This window comes from Chelonia mydas, chromosome 1, assembly GCF_015237465.2.
Source record: "Chelonia mydas isolate rCheMyd1 chromosome 1, rCheMyd1.pri.v2, whole genome shotgun sequence".
Classification (NCBI taxonomy): domain Eukaryota; kingdom Metazoa; phylum Chordata; order Testudines; family Cheloniidae; genus Chelonia; species Chelonia mydas.
The window spans coordinates 306,800,357-306,825,159 of record NC_057849.1 but is presented as its reverse complement, the minus strand read 5'-3'; the positions used below and the strand labels follow the sequence as shown (position 1 = coordinate 306,825,159).

The window sequence follows — 24,803 nt, the reverse complement described above, 5'->3', positions numbered from 1 at the left end:
TACAAAACTCACGGTTTTTGAGCTATACTCCCATTGCCTTTTTGGTCTATTTTCTGAACTCGTGGGGGTACGGGAGGGGGGAGATGTGCGCGCACACTTCACATTTGGGAGGACCTACTTCCTTTTACTCCTAGTTGATAGGTGGGACACTTCAACACCTTTCCCTGATCCCCTCCCCATACACTGTTCTGTGGTTCTTCATCCATGCCCTACTCCCTATAGGCCCCTCCATCCAATGGGCATTATTCTGTCTCATGCTCTCCACTTCCACTGGGCACAGACCCAGCCTTGCGCCTCCCCCATCACCAGATGTTGGCCTTGTCCCAGCACCTTCTCTCCCCTCAATCCTGGCACACACTGCTCAGTTCCTCCTCCCAAATCACTATCCCTGCCCAGATCCCTCTCCACTCCCCATTACGGCCGCTGCCTGGCCCATTCCGTGCTGTAGCTCAGTTGCAGCAAAGGAACTGGATCCCCACAGGATGTAAAGATGGGAAGCACACACACCTAGGATCACTTCCTTCTCTCACCCCTCTGTTCCAACCAGGGCCAGATTATGACACGCTGAGGCCCTAAGCTATGGTCCTGCTTTGAGCAGGGGACTGGACTAGAGGACCTTCTGAGGTCTCTTCCAACCCTAATATTCTATGATTGTGTGATTTTAAGTATAAGAAGCCCCATACCATTAAAAAAAAAAAAAAAAAGAATTTATTATTTTCACAGAAAGGACATTGAATATATAAAACATGAAAGCTTTATATTTGCATCTATACAAAGGCTAAATTGTAAAAACAGAATAATCTTCATTTTCAGTAGCCCTCTCTGTAACGATGACATGACAGAAATCAATTTTAGACAAATTCTTTGAACTAATTGCATATGTAAGTAAATAATACAATATACACAAATACTAAATAAAAAATACAGTAAATAATACAGTTTACTAGAAGAGTTCAGGAATTTTTTCTTCTCTGCTGGGGCATTTAAATTGTGGAATTCATTGTCTGAATACGTAATGAGACTCTTAGAGGATATAAGATGGCAACAAGAGGCAATAAAGGATATGGGATGCGGATAATCCATAAGCTTAAAGCTCAACTATTAGTTATATTGATATGAATTACACCCAGGTAATAAGCAAGCCATCAGAAAATTGTATGCAGGTTGTATTTTTCCAATAAACTGATTTGTTTTGTTTTTATAGAAGGTTATGCTGAATTATCTAAGATTGGTACTAAAATTAGTAGCAGAAAGTTTTTATTGTAACAAGTAAAAAATTTAATGTTATATTATAAACATTGAGATTTATATATCTATACAACAAAAATAATATTTTTATTAATATATATATATATATATATTATATATGCTGAAAACTTGTGTTATTTTACCAGGATATTTCTGTGAAAGTTAGTGCTATTTTGTCTATGTGCTCACAGGAAAACAAGAGAGGATATATAATTTTTTTACACCATGAATAAGGAAAATTATTATTCTTTTCACATGAATAAATGAAAAAATGTTTGATTAATTTTGCTAGGGAAACACAAAGTTTATTCAGGCTATATATAAAATATATTTACAAACGTTTATTCCAATTTAATTTTTGCTACAAAACAATGAATTGTTGGGATTTTTCTTTTGCCATACTTAAAAATACAATCTATTATGCATAGGATATGTGATTTATAGAATCATAGGACTGGAAGGGACCTTGAGAGGTCATTTAGTCCAGTCCCCTGCCTCATGGGAGGACTAAATATTAGCTAGACCATTCCTAACAGGTGTTTGTCTAACCTGTTCTTAAAAATCTCCAGTGATGCAGATTCCACAACCTCCCTTGGCAATTTATTCCAGTGCTTAACCACCCTGAAAGTTAGGATTTTTTTCCTAATGTCCAATCTAAACCTCCCTTGCTATAATTTAAACCCATTGCTTCTTTTCCTATCCTTAGAGGTTAAGAAAACCCATTCTTCTCCCTCCTCCTTGTAACAACTTTTTACATAAGTTTTCATTTATGTAATCGTCCCCGCCCTCTTCTCTCCCCCCCACCCCGAGTCTTCTCTTTTCCAGACTAAACAAACCCAATGTTTTCAATCTTCCCTCATAGGTCATGTTTTCTAGACCTTTATCATTTTTGTCCCTCTTCTCTGGGCTTTCTCCAATTTGTCCACATCCTTCCTGAAACGTGGCACCCAGAACTGGACACCATACTCCAGTCTATATAACTCTATTATATAAGTCTATATAAGAATTTTTACATAATATATTATAGGTAGTATGCTCTCTTGTGCACTCCAAACCTGGCGAGCAGAAAATCTCAGTCTTTTTTCTAGGCAGACCCCTCTCTTCACATTCGCTTCTCTATACTCTGTCTCCCCAGGACCACTAATTAATCTTGAGTAAACACCTCAGACATACAGAGTGACAAGAAGCTATATGCACGAAAGAGACAAAGAATGTACTAGAAAAAAGACCGGTAATCTCTAGACAGGCAATGAGAAAATGAGAAAAACTAGCCTATATTCTAGCAAATATAATGATTATTATAGGCTTTAATAGCCTATAAATCATACATGCACATAGTTTGAAATAACTTGCTCACCAAGTACTCAGAATATTTTGATATATATGATATCTTTCTTCATTTCTCTCAAAACCCTCTATCCTTTCGTCAGCACTCTCGGATATTTACTGTGAAGTTCCCGAAACTGACGGAGGGAAGCCAACACAAATTTATCCTCAAGATCCACTCGACCCAAGTCCATAAGACGATCACCTGCAAACTCAATCATGTGAAGCCTGGATAGCTCATGAAGCAGGAAGCGGCGTGCACACTAAATATGCAATTGTACATATGTACTGATCAAAAGAAGAAAGAACACACTAACATACGAGCTTGGCAGGATTGCTTCACAACACTGCCATCTCTGCCCTCACATTCTTCTCGATTTTATCGGCAGTGAGATTATCTATTTATTTAACTAAGGTATGACGGTACGGTCAGAATTTTACCAGTAGCCGCTCGCCAACAAAACACTGCCTTAGGAGACTGATAGCAGACTTACTCATAGAAACACTAATTTTACAAGTGCAATTTTTGTTTTTTTCTCAGCCCCAGCCTCCTGCCTGTCAATAATGAACAATTAGTGAAGGGTCTGGGTATTTGTGTAGTGTATATTTGTCATATTTGAATGAAAATGTCTATATTTAGAGAGCATCTTCTTTTTCCCATATCTCCTTTATTCATCAACCGATTTTGATAAAATTTGAAATGGAGTCAGTTTTTTCTTTATTAGAGGTCCCTCATATTGTGAGGCCCTAAGCAGTAGCTTAGTTATCTTATACCTTAATCCGGCACTGGTTCCCTGAGCTGCCTTCCCCTGGGGCTTCCATGCACTGCATAGGCAGCAGCTCAACTGAGGGAGCAGATTCCACAGCAAGTGGAGGGGCAGCCCCTCTGCTGGCAACAGCTAGAACTGCAGCTCTACCTGCCAGTGCCTGCCTCTGGTGGTTCCAGCCAGAACTGCAGCATCAGTTACAGCTCAGGCAAAAATGTTAGAGTTCCCAGGATCTTCCAATGAGATTGCAATAGACCAGTACCCACGCTGCAAAGTTGCTGGACTCACCAAAATACCACAAGAGCTGGCAACACAGCTGCCACCCCACCATCCTAGCTACACATCTCCTCTCCAATTCCCTCTAATCCACTTCTGTGGGTCTCCCTCAATTTCCCTCTATCCCCCTCCCCCAAACATCTCCCCACTCTGGGCCCCCTCACCTCAATACCTCTGCCTGCCACCCCCAGGCTCCTCTATTCCCCCACATCTTTCCATGTTCCCACCAACCTCAGGGTTCACTCACTCACTCCAGTACCCTTCCCTGTGGTTATTTTCCACTTAGGCACTCAGGTTTTCTTGACTTCTCATATACTCAACAGAATCAATTTCCCTCTCAGGCCCCAACAGTCCTGCATCAATTCCCTGTCCTCTTGCCTAAATCTTCTTTTTGGGTTCCTTGACCCAGTACATTCAGAGTCCCATTAATGTCAGTGTGTGTGTCCAGAAGTAGGTCTTCCTTACTCGATTTGTTCCCTGGCCCTCTGTTTCATAACGCTTTCATCACTGGGACTCTCATTTCCTTTCCCCACCACTGTTCAGAGAAGTCCATAGCACTGCCATGGCAATTTCAGTGAAAGATGAAATGACCACAATTAACCACAGAAATATAACAATTTCAGTTCAGTTTTCAATTCCAATACCCTTTCTCCTTGGCCTAGAACTTTTAAGGACCTAAAATTAAAATTAGCACATAATTATAGGGGTAATTGGGGGTGCTAGATTGTTATCAGAAAGCGATCCTCGAAGGTGGGAAAAAACATCTTTGAAGGGGACAGCTGGTGGTGAGTGTAACAGGACTAAAATGTTAATGCAAGCAAACAGGAGCTTCAGAAAAACACCCCCACCCAGTTTGCAGAACACACCTGAAAGGGAGAGAGGGGAAAGATCGATAAATTCGTACTAGAATTATTCATACAGGTGACAGTACAGAATCAGCTCTCTGAAGGGAAATGCTGTGCAAGTTTCTGTGGGGATGGAAGGAACTTTGCCTCGATTACAAAAGTCAAACACTCGTTTTATGAAAGGTTCTAGGGCATAATTGCGGAAAATTGAGCAAAAATAATGTTCAGATTCATTAGTATCTCCACTAGATTTCTAAAAAATTAATATTTGAAAATAGACAAGAAAGATAGACTATTAGGTTTGGGGGAATAAGTGAACTGACACTTTTCTAGCATAATATCCTGTGAGAGAAATAGCATATATGCGAACAGAGACCTTTTATAAACTTTAGTTGTTTTTATTTCTTGAGAGGTTTTAAGCAGCTTCTTTATCAACATGACACTTTCAAAGATAAGCTGTTTGATTTCTGACCCAGGTCATAAATATCAAGATTACTAAATTGTATTGTTTGCAAGAACAATATCTGGTCATAATATGTTCAAATTTGTTTTTAATTTTGTTGATGGATGAATGTTGAATGGCTGGTTGTTGCTAGGACCTTTCCAGTTATTTTTATAAAATTTTGGGTCAGATTTATTGTAAACTGCTGACCATGAATAAAGAAACCCTAATCTTCAGTATCTTATTTTTACTTTTTCTATTTTTGTCTTTGTTTTTATTAGTTGGGAGACATCCCAGCCTTTTTATTCTCTAGTTTTTAGGGTTGAAAGGTAGGGTTGTTTATGCATGGGTGTATGAGCGCCTGTAAAAAGCCACCTAGGGAAGGCACCATAAGGAAAGTTCCCTAGATTTAAGCGGCCCTAAAACAATCTCAAAAGATATTCACTAAAGCGTGCTCGGCATTCTGCTTTTGAGTGTCCTAAGAAACTTGAAGCTCTCAGCTGTCAACTGCTAAACAAGAGTTTTGTTAGTGTTCTTTTAGGTCTGGGCTGTATTATCTCTGTTTAGGGGTAGGGCAGGAAAGGGTTAGCCACTACACGGCAACTGAAATCTAAGGAAGAAGCTCTAAGATAGTGGTTTAGACTTAAAGTAATAATTTCATTTCACTATCAAAATATTTAGCCATCTTCAAGTTATAGATACAACCAATTTTGGTAAACTTCGTATAACGGGTATATAGCCAAATGGACTGCCACCTCCTTGAATTCCTTCTTAGAATTTAGACTTCTTGTATTAATCTTACAACTAACTAATTTGATTATTTAATTCCAATCCAGTATTGAAGCTAACTTGTTGAGTAAACCGCGATTTGTTTTTTATTTGAAAGTTGTATTGCTTTAGTCTTAGTATTATTGAATATTATTAACAGTATCTTAGCTTTGGGGATGTTTTTGCGATTTTATTAAAACAATTAATCAAAAATAAAATGTATAAATAGAACACTCAGCCACATTACTTTCAATGAGCAAACAAGGGTATAGAACCTTTGAGGACCTTGGTGGACATCAGCTGGTGAACCTAAAAGCCTGAGCAGCTCCCCCTAATTAGCCTTTGTTTCTCACAATGCCTGGGAATACTTCATGTATCAAACAGAAAAAGTGAACTGTGATTGCTAAATAAGGCGCAATGGCCTGGCACATGCAATGCAATGCGAGTATTTTAGCTACAGTGACTGATACGAAGAATCTTTCAAAAAATTTCCTATCCGTATATTTTTTTATAATGCAGTTTCTATTCAAATGAAAAATATTTTTTCTCTGTTCTTGTCCTACATTTTCAGTCCAGACACATGACCTGCCACAGCACCGCTGGGCATGTTCATCTGGGCACTTCCACGTTAACTGGGGATGGCGAGATCATGTAGCCAAAGGCTGAGTATTACCAAGGGTGATGCTGACTGTGGGGCAGTAGAACCAGGTGGGACAAACAGGGGCTTGGCAGTTGCTACTTGTGCTGTAGACATGAAGAAGGGGTGGAGGGGGAAGGGGAAGGTAAGGAGAACGGTTTAAGCTGAGGGAAGTAATGGCTGGAAGTGCTGCATGACAGGTAGTGACACTGATGTGAAGTTATGGCTAGCCTTTAATTTATCCTAATGGTAGCATCCATAAAACCCCTGAAAATAACAAATACACAAGTCAGGGATGGGGGGATGACAAAGTCAGTCTCCATGGTACACATTTAGAATAAAAAGCAGTATACCTGTTGTACACAGGTGATGGTCCCTCAACCACTATTTCCTCTTCCCAGTTCAGTTGCTATTTCCTCCGCTGTCTCTGGATCCTAGGTCCCCCAAAATAGTTTCTGGTAGTGTTTTTTAGACACCCCCCAGTTGGCTCTCTCTCTCCTCTGATTCACGGAGCTAGTGTTTTCTTTCTGATCCTCTTTGTCCCTTACCATTGCAATGAAATGAACCTTATAGCACTTTGGGCTGGTTGGAGGGATGAGTTCTGAGGATCTGGTCCAATTCTCCATAGACCAGACATATTTTCCAGGCTTATTACTATTGTCACAGGCCTTGTCATAGAGGAGCTTAAGCTCCTCTATCTTTTCTGAGTACTGCTTGCTGCTGTAGGTAATGCTAGTCTTGGCTAGCTGCTCAGACAGTCCCACACCAAAGTTACTAAGTTTATCTGGCCATCAATCTCATCTGCACAAACTGCCACCAGTTCTCACATGTTTGCCGCAGACCACTAATAGGAAGACCTGCTCTGAGTCATGCTACTGATAGAAGCAGAATGAAGTCTAGTACAATGTTGCTGAAAAAGTTGGTATCTGAGAAAATAGCATACAACAGAACGGCATGACAAGTGCTTGTTTGTGAAGGTAAATGGCTCATCCAGTCTCTATCCCAACTCTGGGAAAGCTATGAAATTTAGGAGAACTGGACAGCAGAAATATTCTTCTGGCCAGCAGAAATATTCTTCTTGGGCTGCTCCCAATATCTATGTGAGCATTCCCACAGCATTTCCCAGTATAGAATAGGATCATTCCCTTCTTTATAACTTGGGGAAGTTTGTTCTATAACTCGCCCAACATTTACCCTTCTTTCTAAAATATGAAGAAAAAAAACAGGCATTTTATTCCAAAAATATAGTATTTTGTATTTCTGAAATATTTTGAAATAGCACATATTCCCTTATGATTATAGCAGAATGTGGTTGTTGCTCAAAACTTTAAATAAGGAAGACTGTTCCCCATTTTGGGGAACAAATCGATTAAGATTTGTCATATCTTCAGAGGGAACTTTTTTGTTTCAAAGAGATTTGGCTAGTTTGTATTATATTCTGCTATTGTGTTCATGTAATATACATTGTATCATATACTCCCAAAAAAGCCACCCCTATGCTGAAAGAATGTTATTTAGGTTGCAAACTGAAACACTTGGTATTTAGGAAATACCAGATTCCCCTTGCCCCTTGTTCATCCATCCGCTGCACTAACAAAGACAGGGATCGTACAGAAAAAAAGTTTGTGGTCATGTAATTTAAAGGCTGTATTATAAAGTTTATGCACAAGATGGCAGATTTAAGGTTTCACAGGCAACTGCAAAGCTCACATTTCCTAACTTTGAGAGCTGCTGTGTTTTGGTGTGGACCCAGCCTTAGAATGTTCATGTTTATTTATTTGGCATGCTGTCAAAATTTTCCCCACAAGTGCAAACCACAGCAGAAAGATTGTGATATTTAAGTTTATATCTCAGCCAAAATTGAACAGAATTTCAAGGACCATTAAAAAAAAAAAAAAAAAAAAAAGGACACTTCTATAGCTTGAGAGCTTTCATTCTGCCTAATTTCAAAGGCCTTCTGCAAAAACTGAGATGTTAGATCTTCTCAGAAAAAGTTGGCAAGAATCTTTTATAATGCAATTGTTTAGGTAACCTCAATATACTGGGACCTAACAGCTCGCCCTATGATTATTCTACAAGTTAATAACATTAAAAATTGAATGCAAAATATTAAAACATTGAAATGCAATGTTTAAAGTCTTATTTCCTATTTGTATAACTTTAATACTTAGGAGTCCTAGTCATTGACCAGGAACCCATTGTACTTGGTGCTGTACAAGCACAGAACTTGTCTACATGGGAAAGTTTTGACAGTTATACTGATACAGCTATACCATTATAGCCCACTCATGTGGACACACTTATTCTAGTAGAAGAGTGGCTTTTTTGGTTTAGATGAAACCCACCAAACTAAACCAAAAAAAAAGGTACTCATACCAGAATAAGCCCTGGTCTACACTAGGACTTTAGGTCGAATTTAGCAGCATTAAATCGATGTAAACCTGCACCACACGTCCACACGATGAAGCCCTTTATTTCGACTTAAAGGGCTCTTAAAAACGATTTCCTTACTCCACCCCTGACAAGTGGATTAGCGCTTAAATCGGCCTTGCCGGGTCCAATTTGGAGTACTGTGGACACAATTCGACGGTATTGGCCTCCAGGAGCTATCCCAGAGTGCTCCATTGTGACTGCTCTGGACAGCACTCTCAACTCAGATGCACTGGCCAGGTAGACAGGAAAAGAACCGCGAACTTTTGAATCTCATTTCCTGTTTGGCCAGCGTGGCAAGCTGCAGGTGACCATGCAGAGCTCAATCAGCAGAGGTGACCATGATGGAGTCCCAGAATTGCAAAAGAGCTCCAGCATGGACTGAACGGGAGGTACGGGATCTGATCGCTGTACGGGGAGAGGAATCCGTGCTACCAAAACTCCGTTCCAGTTTTCAAAATGCCAAAACCTTTGTCAAAATCTCCCAGGGCATGAAGGACAGAGGCCATAACAGGGACCCGAAGCAGTGCCGCGTGAAACTGAAGGAGCTGAGGCAAGCCTACCAGAAAACCAGAGAGGCGAACGGCCGCTCCGGGTCAGAGCCCCAAACATGCCGCTTCTATGATGAGCTGCATGCCATTTTAGGGGGTTCAGCCACCACTACCCCAGCCGTGTTGTTTGACTCCTTCAATGGAGATGGAGGCAACACGGAAGCAGGTTTTGGGGACGAAGAAGAAGAAGAAGATGATGAGGTTGTAGATAGCTCACAGCAAGCAAGCGGAGAAACCAGTTTTCCTGACAGCCAGGAACTGTTTCTCACCCTGGACCTGGAGCCAGTACCCCCCGAACCCACCCAAGGCTGCCTCCTGCACCCGGCAGGTGGAGAAGGGACCTCCGGTGAGTGTACCTTTTAGAATACCATACATGGTTTAAAAGCAAGCATGTGAAAGGATTAATTTGCCCTGGCATTCGCGGCTCTCCTGGACGTACTCCCAAAGCCTTTGCAAAAGGTTTCTAGGGAGGGCAGCCTTATTGCGTCCTTCATGGTAGGACACTTTACCACTCCAGGCCAGTAACACATAATCGGGAATCATTGTACAACAAAGCATTGCAGTGTATGTTTGCTGGCGTTCAAACAACATGCGTTCTTTATCTCCCTGTGTTATCCTCAGGAGAGTGAGATATCATTCATGGTCACCTGGTTGAAATAGGGTGCTTTTCTTCAGGGGACACTCAGAGGTGCCCATTCCTGGTGGGCTGTTTGCCTGTGGCTGAACAGAAATGTTCCCCGCTGTTAGCCACAGGGAGGGGGGAGGCAAAATGCGACCTTGTAACGAAAGCACATGTGCTATGTATGTAATGTTAACAGCAAGGTTTACCCTGAAAGAATGTAGCCACTGTTTTATAAAATGTGTCTTTTTAAATACCGCTGTCCCTTTTTTTTTCTCCACCAGCTGCATGTGTTTCAATGATCACAGGATCTTCTCCTTCCCAGAGGCTAGTGAAGATTAGAAAGAAAAAAAAAAAAAACACACTCGTGATGAAATGTTCTCTGAGCTCATGCTGTCCTCCCACACTGACAGAGCACAGACGAATGCGTGGAGGCAAATAATGTCAGAGTGCAGGAAAGCACAAAATGACCGGGAGGAGAGGTGGCAGGCTGAAGAGAGGGCTTAAGCTCAAATGTGGTAGCAGCATGATGAGAGGAGGCAGGATTCAATGCTGAGGCTGCTGGAGGATCAAACCAGTATGCTCCAGTGTATGGTTGAGCTGCAGCAAAGGCAGCTGGAGTACAGACTGCCACTACAGCCCCTGTGTAACCAACTGCCCTCCTCCCCAAGTTCCATAGCCTCCACACGCAGACGCCCAAGAACGCGGTGGGAGGGCCTCCGGCCAACCAGCCACTCCACCACAGAGGATTGCCCAAAAAACAGAAGGCTGGCATTCAATAAATTTTAAAGTTGTGAACTTTGAAAGTGCTGTGGGGCATTTTCCTTCCCTCCTCCACCACCTCTCCTGGACTATCTTGATAGTCATCCCCCTATTTGTGTGATGAATGAATAAAGAATGCATGAATGTGAAGCAACAATGACTTTATTGCCTCTGCAAGCGGTGATCGAAGGGAGGAGGGGAGGGTGGTTAGCTTACAGGGAAGTAGAGTGAACCAAGGGGCGGGAGGTTTCATCAAGGAGAAACAAACAGAACTTTCACACCGTAGCCTGGCCAGTAATGAAACTGGTTTTCAAAGCTTCTCTGATGCATACCACGCTCTCCTGTGCTCTTCTAACCGCCCTGGTGTCTGGCTGCACATAACCAGCAGCCAGGCGATTTGCCTCAACCTCCCACCCCGCCATAAACGTCTCCCCCTTACTCTCACAGATATTGTGGAGTGCACAGCAAGCAGTAATAACAGTGGGAATATTGGTTTCGCTGAGGTCTAAGCGAGTCAGTAAACTGCGCCAGCGCCTTTAAACGTCCAAATGCACATTCTACCACCATTCTGCACTTGCTCAGCCTGTAGTTGAACAGCTCCTGACTACTGTCCAGGCTGCCTGTGTACGGCTTCATGAGCCATGGCATTAAGGGGTAGGCTGGGTCCTCAAGGATAACTATAGGCATTTCAACATCCCCAACAGTTATTTTCTGGTCTGGGAATAAAGTCCCTTCCTGCAGCTTTTGAAACAGACCAGAGTTCCTGAAGATGCGAGTGTCATGTACCTTTCCCGGCCATCCCACGTTGATGTTGGTGAAACGTCCCTTGTGATCCACCAGACTTTGCAGCACTATTGAAAAGTACCCCTTGCGGTTTATGTACTCGCTGGCTTGATGCTCCGGTGCCAAGATAGGGATATGGGTTCCTTCTTTGGCCCCACCACAGTTAGGGAATCCCATTGCAGCAAAGCCATCCACTATGACCTGCACATTTCCCAGCGTCACTACCCTTGATATCAGCAGATCTTTGATGGCGTGGGCTACTTGCATCACAGCAGCCCCCACAGTAGATTTGCCCACTCCAAACTGATTCCCAACTGACCGGTAGCTGTCTGGCGTTGCAAGCTTCCACAGAGCTATCGCCACTCCCTTCTCAACTGTGAGGGCTGCTCTCATCTTGGTATTCATGTGCTTCAGGGCAGGGGAAAGCAAGTCTCAAAGTTCTATGAAAGTGCCCTTACGCATGCGAAAGTTTCGCAGCCACTGGGATGATTCCCAGACCTGCAACACTATGCGGTCCCACCAGTCTGTGCTTGTTTCCCGAGCCCAGAATCGGCGTTCCACAGCATGAACCTGCCCCATTAGCACCATGATGCATGCATTGGCAGGGCCCATGCTTTCAGAGAAATCTGTGTCCATGTCCTGATCGCTCACATGACCGCGCTGACGTCGCCTCGTTGCCCGGCATCGCTCTGCCAGGTTCTGGTGCTGCATATACTGCTGGATAATGCGTGTGGTGTTTAATGTGCTCCCAACTGCCAAAGTGAGCTGAGCGGCCTCCATGCTTGCCTTGGTATGGCGTCCGCACAGAAAAAAGGCGCGGAACGATTGTCTGCCGTTGCTCTGACGGAGGGAGGGGTGACTGACGACATGGGTTACAGGGAATTAAAATCAACAAAGGGGGTGGCTTTACATCAATGAGTATTTCAGGCAGAACTTCACGGAGGGTTCCAATAAGAAATGGTGCATCTAAGTAATTGTTCTTATTGGAACAAGCAGGTTGGTCTGGCCTCTGATTGATACATGGCTAGATTTACCTCGCTGCACCTTCTCTGTGAGTGACTGCAGTGTGACCTAGAGGAATGAGTCCCCTAGACAGGGGAGGGAGGGAAGCAAATGAGTACAAAACAAATCTGGTCTATTTCTTGTTTTGATCCACTCCATCTATCTTTTACATCTTTGGCTGGCAGCAGACGGTGCAGAAGGACTGCAAGCCATCCACATCTCATGGCTGCTCGGCAGAAGATGGTACAATAGGACGGCTAGCCATCCGTATCACCTGCCTGCTCACCATAAGATGGTTCAATAGGACTGACTGCAGGACTAAGAAGTGACTTGACCAGATCATTCTCTTAATGTAGTCCCTGCACCCATGTCTGCCCAGGCGCTCCTGGCCGATGTGGCCAGGAGCACCTCGGACATGATGATGACGGCTACCAGTCCTATTGTACCGTCTGCTGCCACAAGGCAAGGGGTTGCTGCTGCTGCGTAGCAATACAGTACCGCGTCTGCCAGCACCCAGGAGACATACGGTGACAGTTACCTGAGCAGGCTCCATGCTTGCCGTGGTACGGCGTCTGCACAGGTAACTCAAGAAAAAAGGCGCGAAACAATTGTCTGCTGCTGCTTTCACGGAGGGAGGGAGGGAGAGAACGGGGGCCTGACGATATGTACCCAGAACCACCCGTGACAATGTTTTAGCCCCATCAGGCATTGGGATCTCAACCCAGAATTCCAATGGGCAGCGGAGACTGCGGGAAAGCTACCCACAGTGCAACACTCCGGAAGTCGACGCTTGCCTCGGTACTGTGGAAGCACTCCGCCAAGTTAATGCACTTAATGCACTTAGAGCATTTTCTGTGGGGACACACACACTCGAATATATAAAACCGATTTCTAAAAAACCGACTTCTATAAATTCGACCTAATTTCGTAGTGTAGACGTACCCTAAGAGTGTACAGACAGGTTTTGGCAGTTTAACAACTGTTTAAATTAATATCTTAGACTATTAAAAAACAAGCAAAGAAAAACCCTCTCAAACTTTCCTAAGTAGGCAAGGCTTTCAACCAGGTGCAGGAATCCCACAAATCCAGAGGGAAGAGAGACAATTTCCAAGAAATGGAGTAGAAAGGATGAAGGAGAACAGAGAAGACAGGTCCAGGAAAAAAGGAGAAGTAGCAGTTAACTGTTTACATATGAGACAGCACAGTAATTTCAATATATTCAATACTGCTCTAATTTAGATCAGCTGGAACCAAAAGAAATTCCTTCAGCCCATCCTATAATTTTTGAACTTCTTCCATTTGAAGAAGTATGGAGGGAAGGCTTTGGCATGGCAGGGACTTCCCAGTGACAAATAAAATAAGAATGTATTTATTGGAAAAAAAGATGACATGTTTTCACCTGAAACATCTAAAAAAGAACATTGTCATCTTAGACACTTGTCTGCTTTTTACCTGCACTGATGTTTTAACTGTAAGATTACTATATTTGAAAAAGATTGGAGAAAAAAATCATAATTTTCAGTTTAATTTGTGCATTGGACAGCTCTTCATATAGTCAGATTCACTACATCCTTGTATTGTCAAGTAAATTTTTCCTGTTTTTCACACAGCAAGAGAGCACAGAGAAGATGATTAGTTCAAACATATAAGAGTCATTGAAAAGTCACAAGAATTGAAAGAGATGCAGTGGCAGGTGTAGAAAATAGTTTTAACTTTCTTTTTTAAATAGACTGAGTTAAGTTTGCTTGATTACTTTAATAATGTGTTCTTCACTATGTAGGACTGTTTTCATAAAAGTGAACATATTTCTGTTGGTTTCTTGAAATAACTGACCAGAGTGCATATTCAAAAGACGTCTCAATAAATATTATTAAAAAGAATAGTCCATCCTATTATATCACACGACAAAAAATGACAGCTGTCATCAATTATTCTAACTGCAGCCATTTTCACCATGCTCACTAAATATTTTACACACACACACACACACACACACTCCATGCTAAAATATTTGGTTTTAATAGTTATTTCCTCTTTTGTATAATTCAAACAAGAACACTTACCTTTATGGTGACATTTCCTTTTGTTATTTTTCTCATATTGAAGCCTACTGTAGGAATCATATCTTCTGTGAACTGCCCTGACTAACCAAAAAAAAAAGTTATAATTAATATAATTAAGAATACATTCATCATTTGTAATATAAATAATCTTTCATTTTCACAACATAAATTGAGAATTATGTAAATTATTTAAAATAATATGAATCAATGCTTTGATTAACACACTGTCCTGCCATTGTGAGAAAACTGACTCATGTCTGGCCTCTTGTTCCTAGATTGATTATCCTGAGCAGTCAAAGAAATTCTCAACACACTTCATCTGGTTCCTTTAGCTAAACTGGGGGCAGCATTGTTGGATTACTATGAGGCCTTGACAACACTAAAGGATATTTCTCCTAAAGTTCCTACCATAGGTTCAGCTCCACCAAAGGTAACAATGGTGAAAGTGGGTGGTGCTGCAGGGAATAACTGATATTTTGAGTAGCGTGGTGTTGGAAGCACCACCTCCTCTCAGGTTCTTATTCCTGCAATAAGTGGAGCTGAGTGAGTGATAATTTGGGAAATTTTAGGAAAATACTCTCTCATACACAAGGTTAAGGGAAGTCCTGTCCAGTGCCTCACAGTTGAAATGACCATTGCTACAATAAAGGAACTTAGGTTTTTTTTTAAAGCGCACTTTACCATAGTACCAAAGCACTAAAATAGACCATGAGACAGGAGGAGGTCAAAAATGACAACCTAAGTAAAGGACTCATTATGCCCTCTCCACCCATCACCTCCAAAAATGTACCTTTAATAAATATAGTCGGCATTTTCTCCCACTAACAACGTTACACTGGAGCTATTTTCTATGCCATTTGACAACTGACTGATTCCCAATGTTATCATTGGTCACACCAGACTTGCTACATCTTTCCCCTTCATTAACTGGGGTTGAGAGGATAAGATTCCATCGCTCTATCCTTTATCTACCAACTATGGTAAACCAGTGTTAATCTAGGGCTCAAAAAGTCACAAAACTTTCAATAAAGATCTGTTACTCTCACTTGATGATTTTTTTTTAATGTTCTCTATCTTTCAGATTAAAACAACTCCTATTAGTTAGTTCCTTGGTTTGTTCAGGGTATATTGTTCCCAGGACACCAAACTTCTCTATAGGCAGTCTTATGGATAAATTTTCTCCCGTGCTTTGCCCCCATCCTTTGTTTCTGTATGTCCCCTCTCTCGTTCTTTGCTTCATTCACTTTCTATAAATGCCTCCACATGCAAAAATCATCACTAAACACAATTGTACCTGTGCTCCTATATAAAACCACATGCCTAGCAGCAACAGAAGCAGAAATTTGGAATGCCAATAAAATCAGACAAAGCCTAGTTAGTTTCAATCTTCTGGTAAAGATGTTGGTCTAATTTGTTCAATATTATATGCTGAATAATTATTTTATGCTGAACTGACTTTCAAAGCGAGAAACCAGAAGAAATGTGATTATTCTTCAAATAGTGGAATCTTGGGGAAAAAACTAGAAAGTTATGCCAGGAATCCATTAAAAACCATGAATTTGGTTAATCCTAAGAAAGGAAGTCTTCCATTTTTATTAGCAAAGTATACATCAGACATATTAAAAAGGAAGACATACGTAATAAAATAAAAGCCATAACTGCCCTGGTTTGGAGATACAATGTATATATTGGGGTCCACAAACAGTTAATGTCTCCTACTTAGATATCTGGTTTTATCTTTCTGAGATATTTCTATTATGGTAGAAAGGAAACAGTTACAAGCTAGACATTTTTATAGTTCTCTTCTCCATATACAATCTTGGACTTTCTAGCTGAAAGACTGGGAGGGGTGGGGACGGAGGAGAATTACTAATTGTTGCCCAATTAGCATATAAAGAAAAGGAGTACTTGTGGCACCTTAGAGATTAACAAATATATTTGAGCATAAGCTTTCACGAGCTACAGTTTAGTTTCTTATCAAGGAATCTGTTGTGATAAGATTACTTGTTTCAAGCACTATAAGGAGCCTTGAAGTGAAAAGAATAAGTCTGATAAAACAAGATACATATCTTGTTTTTGTAAATATTCAGGGGTGTGCAGTCAGACATCCTTATTCTATCATATTTCAATAAAACAAACGACAATCTGAAGGAGACAAAAGACTTGATGCTTGAAGGTTTTGAAATGAATTTTTCATAGCTTCCAAAGCCAGATGTGACTATTGTGATCATCTAGTCTGAGTGCCTGTGTTATACATGCTTACAAATTTATAAATGCTTTAGCATACTGAATTAAATACCTCCAAATACTGAGTTAACTATAAAAAGAAAAGGAGTACTTGTGGCACCTTCGAGACTAAAAAATTTATTTGAGCATAAGCTTTCGTGAGCTGTAGCTCACAAAAGCTTATGCTCAAATAAATTGGTTAGTCTCGAAGGTGCCACAAGTACTCCTTTTCTTTTTGCGAATACAGACTAACACAGCTGCTACTCTGAAACCCGAGTTAACTACATGGACTATTTTCATTAACAGTCACTCTTACCATTAACAATGGCCCAGATTCTGCTCAAAGGCTCAAATCCCAAATACAGGCTCAAATCCCAAATAACTCCTTTACATACAGTGGAATTTGTCTGGATTTACACTGGTAGAGCAGGGCAAAATCTTGTCCAAGCTCTTCAGGGCAAGGACTGTCTCACAATATGTTTGTACATGGCTTAGCACAGTGGGACCCTGACAAGGATCTCTGAAGCTACTGCAATACAAACAACATCCTATCCCTATGTTTTATGGTCCACCACAGTTTGAGTTTAATACACTCAGTCCTTTGTCATGATGGTTTCTCTTTTCCCACTCAACCTGTCCCCTCCCCCTGCCCACACACTTCCAATCCCCTCAGGTCTATTGTATTCAAGAATAATCCACTGTGAACCACTTATCATGGACTGTTTACTTCAGAACTGGTTCCCAAACAACCCTTCTCTATCATGATACCTTATCTCCAACTTGAAGGACACAATACATGTTCTTTTCCATAGCTGCAATCTGTGCCCTTCCCCAAATCAGAAAACATGGTTAAAAGTGATTCATCTCATAACATTCTTCTTAGACTGCATCTGTGCTGGCAGAAATTAGACATGTAATTTTTCAGTACTGCCTCTCCACTGATTATAATAATAGCAGAAACTGTAGCATACACAGTACCACTATATTGTCCAGCCCATTTTGTACCACCATATTGTCTAGCCCATTCTGAGTAGAATTACATAACATGACAACAAGAAGTTGAGGGTCCTGTCTGTGCTCCACTTCCAACATCGCTACCACTGGTTGAGCTGTGACGTGATGACTTATAGCCACAGAGTTTGCTAATGTAAATGCAGCCCAAGACCAAAAGGTGTTATTTCTTAGCTAACTTGTTCTCCTCTAACCTACAGCAGAAGGTTTAGAGTTTGTGCCAGTCCCAGTGTACCTGCACAGAGCACCATAAACACACTGCTAGTGGGAAGTGACCTCCTTGTAAATCATTAAGCACTAACACCCGCACTTATCATTACACTGGTGCTGTTGTCTTATTGTAAGACTATTTCCATTTTTGCAATGGTTGCAAGCGGCAAGATGATTTATTGTTTGCCAAGCAAGAACTCCCCAGGGCACAGCAAGCCCTTGCGAGCAGAATGAGACTAGACTAACAGCAGCACCGCTGAGGCCCATATCATCAGATCACCTGAATGCCAGATATGTTAGCAAACTGCCTTTTACAATCTGAACTGCAGACGTCCTTTTCTGTTTGCTGATTGATGATCTTCCCCGCAACATACCCTCCCAGTGGCCCCACTGCTAGCCTCACTCTCCAATACCTGCATGCTTCTCTTCATCCTTTCATCTTTTTCCTCTTCTATCCTGCTTCCTTCCTCCTCTGATCTCACCCCCGCTGCCATTTCCCTTCATCGCACCTTGGTCCCCATATTATAAAGTAAAACAAGAAACAAATGTGGACTGAAGTTGTGTGCTTACCACCACCCCAATCACTTGCTTATATGTTATATCCCTTCCTCACATGCTTCCTCTGTTTTCTGTCTTCTTAAACTGCCACCTTTTCAGGGTAGGGACTGACTCATCAAGTGTCTATATGGATGATACCGCAACATAAGTTAGTAGTAACTGTCAAGGCTGATTCCCCACTCTGGCACTTTGAGTGCAGAAGGTGGGGGCCGACAAGGATTCTAAATATTAATACTGACCACTCCACGCTGGTATTGATCTCCCAAGGTTCCAGCTTTTCTCTGACCTTGGATGGGTAGATGTTGCCACCACCCAAGTGCAGAACCCCTTTGAGAACCTAGGAAGGCGCACTTGGGAATTCCTTCCTGTGGGGGTACCCTCAAGCCCTTTCACCTACCCTCTGGGGAAGAGCTGAGAAAGAAAACAAAGGAAATCAGCTGTTGCCAACAGCTAATTAAACACCATATGCACAAACCTCTTAGGACATACAAAAAAAGCCAAACCTGTTCTTAAAAAAGGTAAATTTTATTAAAAACAAAAAGAAAGAAAATATATCTGGAACTTAGGCTATTGCTAGAATTAAAAAGAGCAAATATAATAATTAAGCATCAAGAATGGTTTTCTTAAGGTCCAGCTTAAAGATTACAAGCAAAACAAAAGCATTTGGGGTTAGCACAGAGGAGTCCACGAGCCAATAAAAAAATAAAAGAAAACTCTAATCGCGTTTTCCTAGACATTCCCATATCTGGAGTTCAGATAAGTAGTTCTAGATATGATCTGATGATTTTCCATACCTGGCTTAAAGCTTCTTATAGCATTGCTGCTATGTGTCTCCTCTCTCCAGAGAAAAGACAGACAAAGGGAAAGCTTTTTCCCCAATTTTAAAAAGTTCTAGCCCTCCCATTGGCTCTTTTGGTCAGGTGCCCACTCACTTTCCTTTACCTATGCATGCAGTCAGACTTTTTAACCATTTACAGATAAAGCAAGTAGAGAACAGCTACCAAGAGGGATTCTATAGCTAACTGGCCGGCTGCGTGTCCACAAAAGGGAGCTACCCCTCTCTCATTTATCAAAGTAACAATGACAGGCAAAATGGAGACAATGGGATCCATTAGGAAGCACAAAGGAAAGATTAACTTTGAGTAACAATAGATAAATAGATAGACAAACAGATAAGATAGATAGATAGTTTAGCTGATAAGTACATATTGACAGGTAGGGCTGGTCGACATTTTCCACCAGAAAATGCTGATTTGATGGAATCAAAGTGTTCCATACGAATGTGTCAAGTCCATTGAAACTTTCGAAAGAAATCAGGCAGAAAGGAGTTGACCAGCCAGGTTGCCAAAGTGCCCTCAAAGCTGCACAGCAACCTATTAAGCGCTGCGCAGGTGCTCAGGGCTGCGGCGGGGAGAGATGCCTTTCCCCGCCAGCCCCAACCCAGCACAGCCCCGGACCTGCTGTGGCCAGGGGAAGAGGCATCCCTCCCCTAGCCCTGGCCTGGACCTGCCACAGCCAGGGGAAAGGAGCCTATCCCGCAGCCCCAGCACAGGTGGTGCTGCAGGGAGAGAGAACTGGAAGGAGTCCTCTCTCCCCACTGTAGCCCTGAGGCAGCCTGCACCCCAAACTCCTCATTCCTGGGCCCACCCCAGAGCTTTCACCCCCAGCTGGAGCCCTCACTCCCCCCCCCACACCCCAACCCTCCGCCCCAGCCCTGAACCCGCCATCCTTGGCTCCACCCCAGAATCCTCACCCCCCCCACCTCCCAACCCTCTGCCCCAGCCCTGAGCCCCCTACCACACTCTGAACCCCTCAGCCCCACCCCCGCCATATGAATTTTGTTATGTGCACCAATATGGAGGTGATGGGTCACACATCACCTTCATACTGGTGCACATAACAAAATTCATTCTGCACACATGTGGAAAAAATTAAGAAGGAACACTGGTCAGCTCCTCAGATCGCTACCTGCTGGCCAGCTTGCCTATTACCTAGCTCCTTGGCTGCCATGACATAGTAGTAAAAATCTTTCAATCTTTATATTCCATTACAATCAACAAGACTTTTATGTAATGTTATAAAGTCAAAACTAAATGTTTGGACACAGTCTAAATAAAATGTCATTTGGATTCTTCCAAAATGAACTTACAGAATTTTGCTCCAATGAACATTTTGAAAAATTATTGTTACATTCCTATTCTACATAGATTTTGGGATTTCCTACAAAATAGGTACTCCATGTTCCAAACAGCTCTAATATTCAATGTGTATCTTTTTGGCATCAGGGAAGCAAATCTTTAGGAAGGACTTGGATATGAAGAGTGGTGGCTTGACAAACTGATATGGAGTGGGCATTCTAAGCACAGGGACAGAATGGAAAAGGGCATGTAAGTGGAAATGAGAAGAGGAGATGAACAGGACATTAAGGGCAGCAGCATGTGAGGAGGACACAATAATACTGCAGATCTGACACACAAGCTGATGTAAACCTATTGAAAGTAACGTGAAAAAAGTTTAAAACTTGATGTGATGGATGAGTGGGAGTCACTGAAGGGATTCAGTGAAGGTGGTGATAAAGTCTCAGTGACAGACTAGAACATTATTTTATCAGGTGAATTTTGGCTAGATAGGCGGTGTTGCTGTGATGATTTATATAAAACAAACACTATTTTATTGTAGAAAAAGTGACTTTGTATAATGTACGAATATCCTTTGCCTGGGGGATTCAGAGTGAGATAGATGAACCTGATAATCAAAAAGCTATTTTCTCATCTCTAACCTACTTTAAACTCACATCTGTTGTTGGTGTGATATTAAAGCAGTTGCAAAATGGTCACCGTCCCAGGGTTCTTCCCATCCCCCACTCGCTACAAACATCTTATGACAGGATGAGGACTTCACCACAGGCAATAACCCTCTCTCTTGAGGGCATGGGGAGGTGAGCAGGAGGGAAGAGCAGTGCCAGGCATTCAGCTACAAGGCACTAGAAATCCTACCAAATTTTCTAGCTACCATCTGCTTTCCAGCCTCAAATACAAGCCATGTTCCCCCCATATACTACTACAGGGGTTCTCAACCTTTTTCCTTCTGGGGCCCCCTCACCCAACAGGCTATAAAAACTTCACGGCCCAGCTGTTCCATAACTGTTTTTCTGCATATAAAGGCTAGGGCCAGCATTAGAGAGTAGCAAGGAGGGCAACTGCCTGGGGCCCCACACTACAGGGGAAACCACAAAGCTAAGTTGCTCAGACTTCAGCTTCAGCCTGGGGCAGGGGACTTGGGGCCCCGAGCTGCAATACCCTGTGGCAGGGCTTCGGCTTTCTGTCCTGGGCCCTAGCAAGTCTAATGCCAGCCATGCTTGGCAGACCACCTGAAACCTGCTCGCGGGCCCCCCCCCCCCGTTCCCCCCAGGGGATCGCAGACCCCAAACCACTGTACTACTACGCACCGTCCCAAGGGCTCACTCCCAAGGGGGGAAACCAACCACAGGCAAGGTTCATCCAGCAGGCAGGGCTGGGGGCCTGCTGCATCCAAACCCAGGGACAGACCGCCTCCATTTCCCCTAAAGAGAGAGAATCCCAGACACGGCCCTCTGGCAGCAGATAGGGTCCCCCTGCCCTCTTAAAGAGAGACACACACCCGCAACCCCAGTGACAGGGTACCAGACACAGCCTCCCCCCCCGCCGCCGCCTCCTTAAAGGACACACCATCCCCACCCGAGACACCGCCCCCCACCCATCCAGACACAGAGCTCCCCCGCCTGCCCTGCAGACACTCTCCCATCTCATTAAAGGCACAGCCACAAGACAGAGCCCCCCCGGCCTCATTCGAGACACAGCCCCCCCCCCCCCATCCCGCCGGAGGGCCAGCGCCATGGCCCCCTTCTCCCGGGGACCGACAACCACGCCGCGGGGAGGCCGTGGCCGGGCGCCGTACCGCCAGCACGGTGAGCAGGGTGGTCTTGCCCGAGTACTGCAGCCCCACCAGGGTGAGCTCCATCTCCTCCTTCCAGAACAGCGAGCGCAGCCACTCCAGCAGCCGGGCCACCAGCGCCAGCATCCCGGCCAGCGCCCCCGTCCCGCCTCCCAACTCCGGCGGCACCGCGGGCTCGGCGGCTCCGGTCGCTGCGGCGGCTGCGCTGGGGACAGCACCGGAGTCGGAGCAGCTGAGCGGGCAGACGCACGTGATCCCAGCCACCGCCCTTCTCCCCAGGCTGCCGCTGGCTGAGTCGCCGCAGACTGGGAGGGGCTCGGGACGGCGCGGCCGGGCGGGTCTCAGCGGCACGTGGGCTGCGGGAAAAGGGGGGGGATGAGCCGGGGGTGATAGGCTGGGTCTCTGCGGGGGTGTCATTGAGGGGCGGTGGGGGGGTCACGTGAGGGCCGGGGAATCACATGAGGGCTGGCAGGGTGGGTCCTGGGGGGAGGGGGTCATTGAGCGGTGGGGATTACATGAGGGGGTCAGAGGGCAGGTGTTACTGAGGGGGTCATATGAGGGGTGATAGGGTGGGCCCCTTCAAGGTAGGGTTGCCAAGTTTGGCTGGCCGTATTCCTGGAGGTTTCATCACATGACATAATCATTAATTAAAAATTAGTCTTTAACTCCTGGAGACTCCAGAACAATCCTGAAGGGTTGGCAACCCTACTTCAAGGGGGAAAGAAAAGGAGTACTTGTGGCACCTTAGAGACTAACTAATTTATTTGAGCTTAAGCTTTCGTATGCAGCCGATGAAGTGAGCTGTAGCTCACGAAAGCTTATGCTCAAATAAATTGGTTAGTCTCTAAGGTGCCACAAGTACTCCTTTTCTTTTTGCGAATACAGACTAACACAGCTGCTGCTCTGAAACCTACTTCAAGGAGTTTATTACTGAAGGGTGGGTGGCGGGATGGAGGTGTGGTCACATAAGGAGCGAAAGAGTGGATCCTTATGGGTTGGGCCCTGGCAAAGAGGTGGGGATCATGTGGGGGGCCATAGCGTGGGTCCTCACAAGGGGGACACCGAGGGGTAGGGGAATCGTTAGGGTTGACAAGGTGGGTCTTCATGGAGGGTCACTGCGGGGCAAGGCACTGGCTCTGTATACGGGTGTTGTGCAGCAGAAGCAAATTAGTTCTTGGGGTCTTATGGCACTAGCCTAGTTCTTGGAAGAATCAAGGGTCAGTTCCCCACTCTGCCATTGATTTCCTGTGTGACCTTAGGCAAGTCACTTAGCCCCTCTGTGCCTCAGTTTCCCATCTGTACAATGGGGATTTTAGACCTGCCTTGCCTCACAAAATAGTGGGAGAATCAATACATTAACATTGTAAAGCACTCCGATATTACAGTGATAGGGGCCAGAGAAGTACATAAGATAGACAAGACTGGTACAGTGTGGGGGAGGAGGATGTGATGTGACAGGTGATGGCCTGGGGTCCATGCTGGGGGCATTGTCTTTAGGTTTGGGCGGAGGTGAAAGTAAGCCAGTATGCCCCGGTACAAGAGCCGGTGCGCTGTAGTGGGGTGGACCGGCTTCCCCAGCCACAATTTAAAGGGCCTACGGCTCCGAGCAGCAGTTGGAGCCCCTGGCCCTTTAAATTGCTGCCAGAGCCTTGGGGTAGCGGCGGCGGGGCTGGAAGGCGATTTAAAGGGCCTGGGGCAGTAGCGGCAGGCGAGCCCTGGACCCTTTAAATCGTCCCCGGAGCCCCGCCGCCACTTTCCCAGCACTCCTGCAGGCTCCGGGGACGATTTAAAGGGTCCGGGGCGGTAGTGGCGGCTGGAGCCCCGTCCCCGGAGCCCTGCTGCCAGAGCCCTGGGGAAGTGGCGGCGGGGCTCCGGGGACGATTTAAAGGGCCCAGGGCTCCGGCCGCCGCTACCACCCTGGGCCCTTTAAACCGCTGCCAGAGCCCCCGGCTGCTGCTGTTACCCCGGGGAGGTGGAAGGAGGCACTTGCGGGTACAGGGTGGGCCGGGGCTGCCTCTGACCTCCCCTAGCCCCACCCCTTCTGCCCGAGGCCCCGCCCCTTCCAGGGGCCAGAGCCGGCCCCAGCCCAGCCCCATACTGGTGAGTCCCTAGACTTACTTTCACCCCTGGGTTTGGGGGTCAGTCTACAGTTGGAATACCTCTCCCCTCTGTCAATCTCCTATAGCCAGCTGAATGCCTTTTCCCATACTACCCCTTACGTAGAGAACAGTTGTTCAATTCTGGTCACAAGGCTCTATCCTCTCATTCAGATTCTTTTTTGAGACTCATGTTTTGGTGATACCCATTTGAAGTGACATGCTAGCCTGTGGTTAACTAGATGTTTTT

General features: G+C 44.3%; 1 protein-coding gene across 2 annotated transcripts in view; it reads right to left on the bottom strand.

Annotated features, from left to right (window-relative positions):
• Positions 1 to 22,811, bottom strand: part of LOC102931926 (ADP-ribosylation factor-like protein 8B) — a 52,296-nt gene extending 29,485 nt beyond the window's left edge. The window contains exons 1-2 of one of the 2 annotated variants that reach the window (XM_037888989.2): positions 22,461 to 22,811; positions 14,520 to 14,600 (exon numbers count right to left, since the gene is read on the bottom strand). In XM_037888989.2, the coding sequence (XP_037744917.1) occupies positions 14,520 to 14,600; positions 22,461 to 22,583 (204 nt within the window). In that variant the 5' untranslated portion in view covers positions 22,584 to 22,811. The remainder of the gene's footprint in view (positions 1 to 14,519; positions 14,601 to 22,460) is intronic. The other variant, XM_037888990.2, reaches the window with a different exon arrangement.
• Positions 22,812 to 24,803: the final 1,992 nt, after the last annotated feature.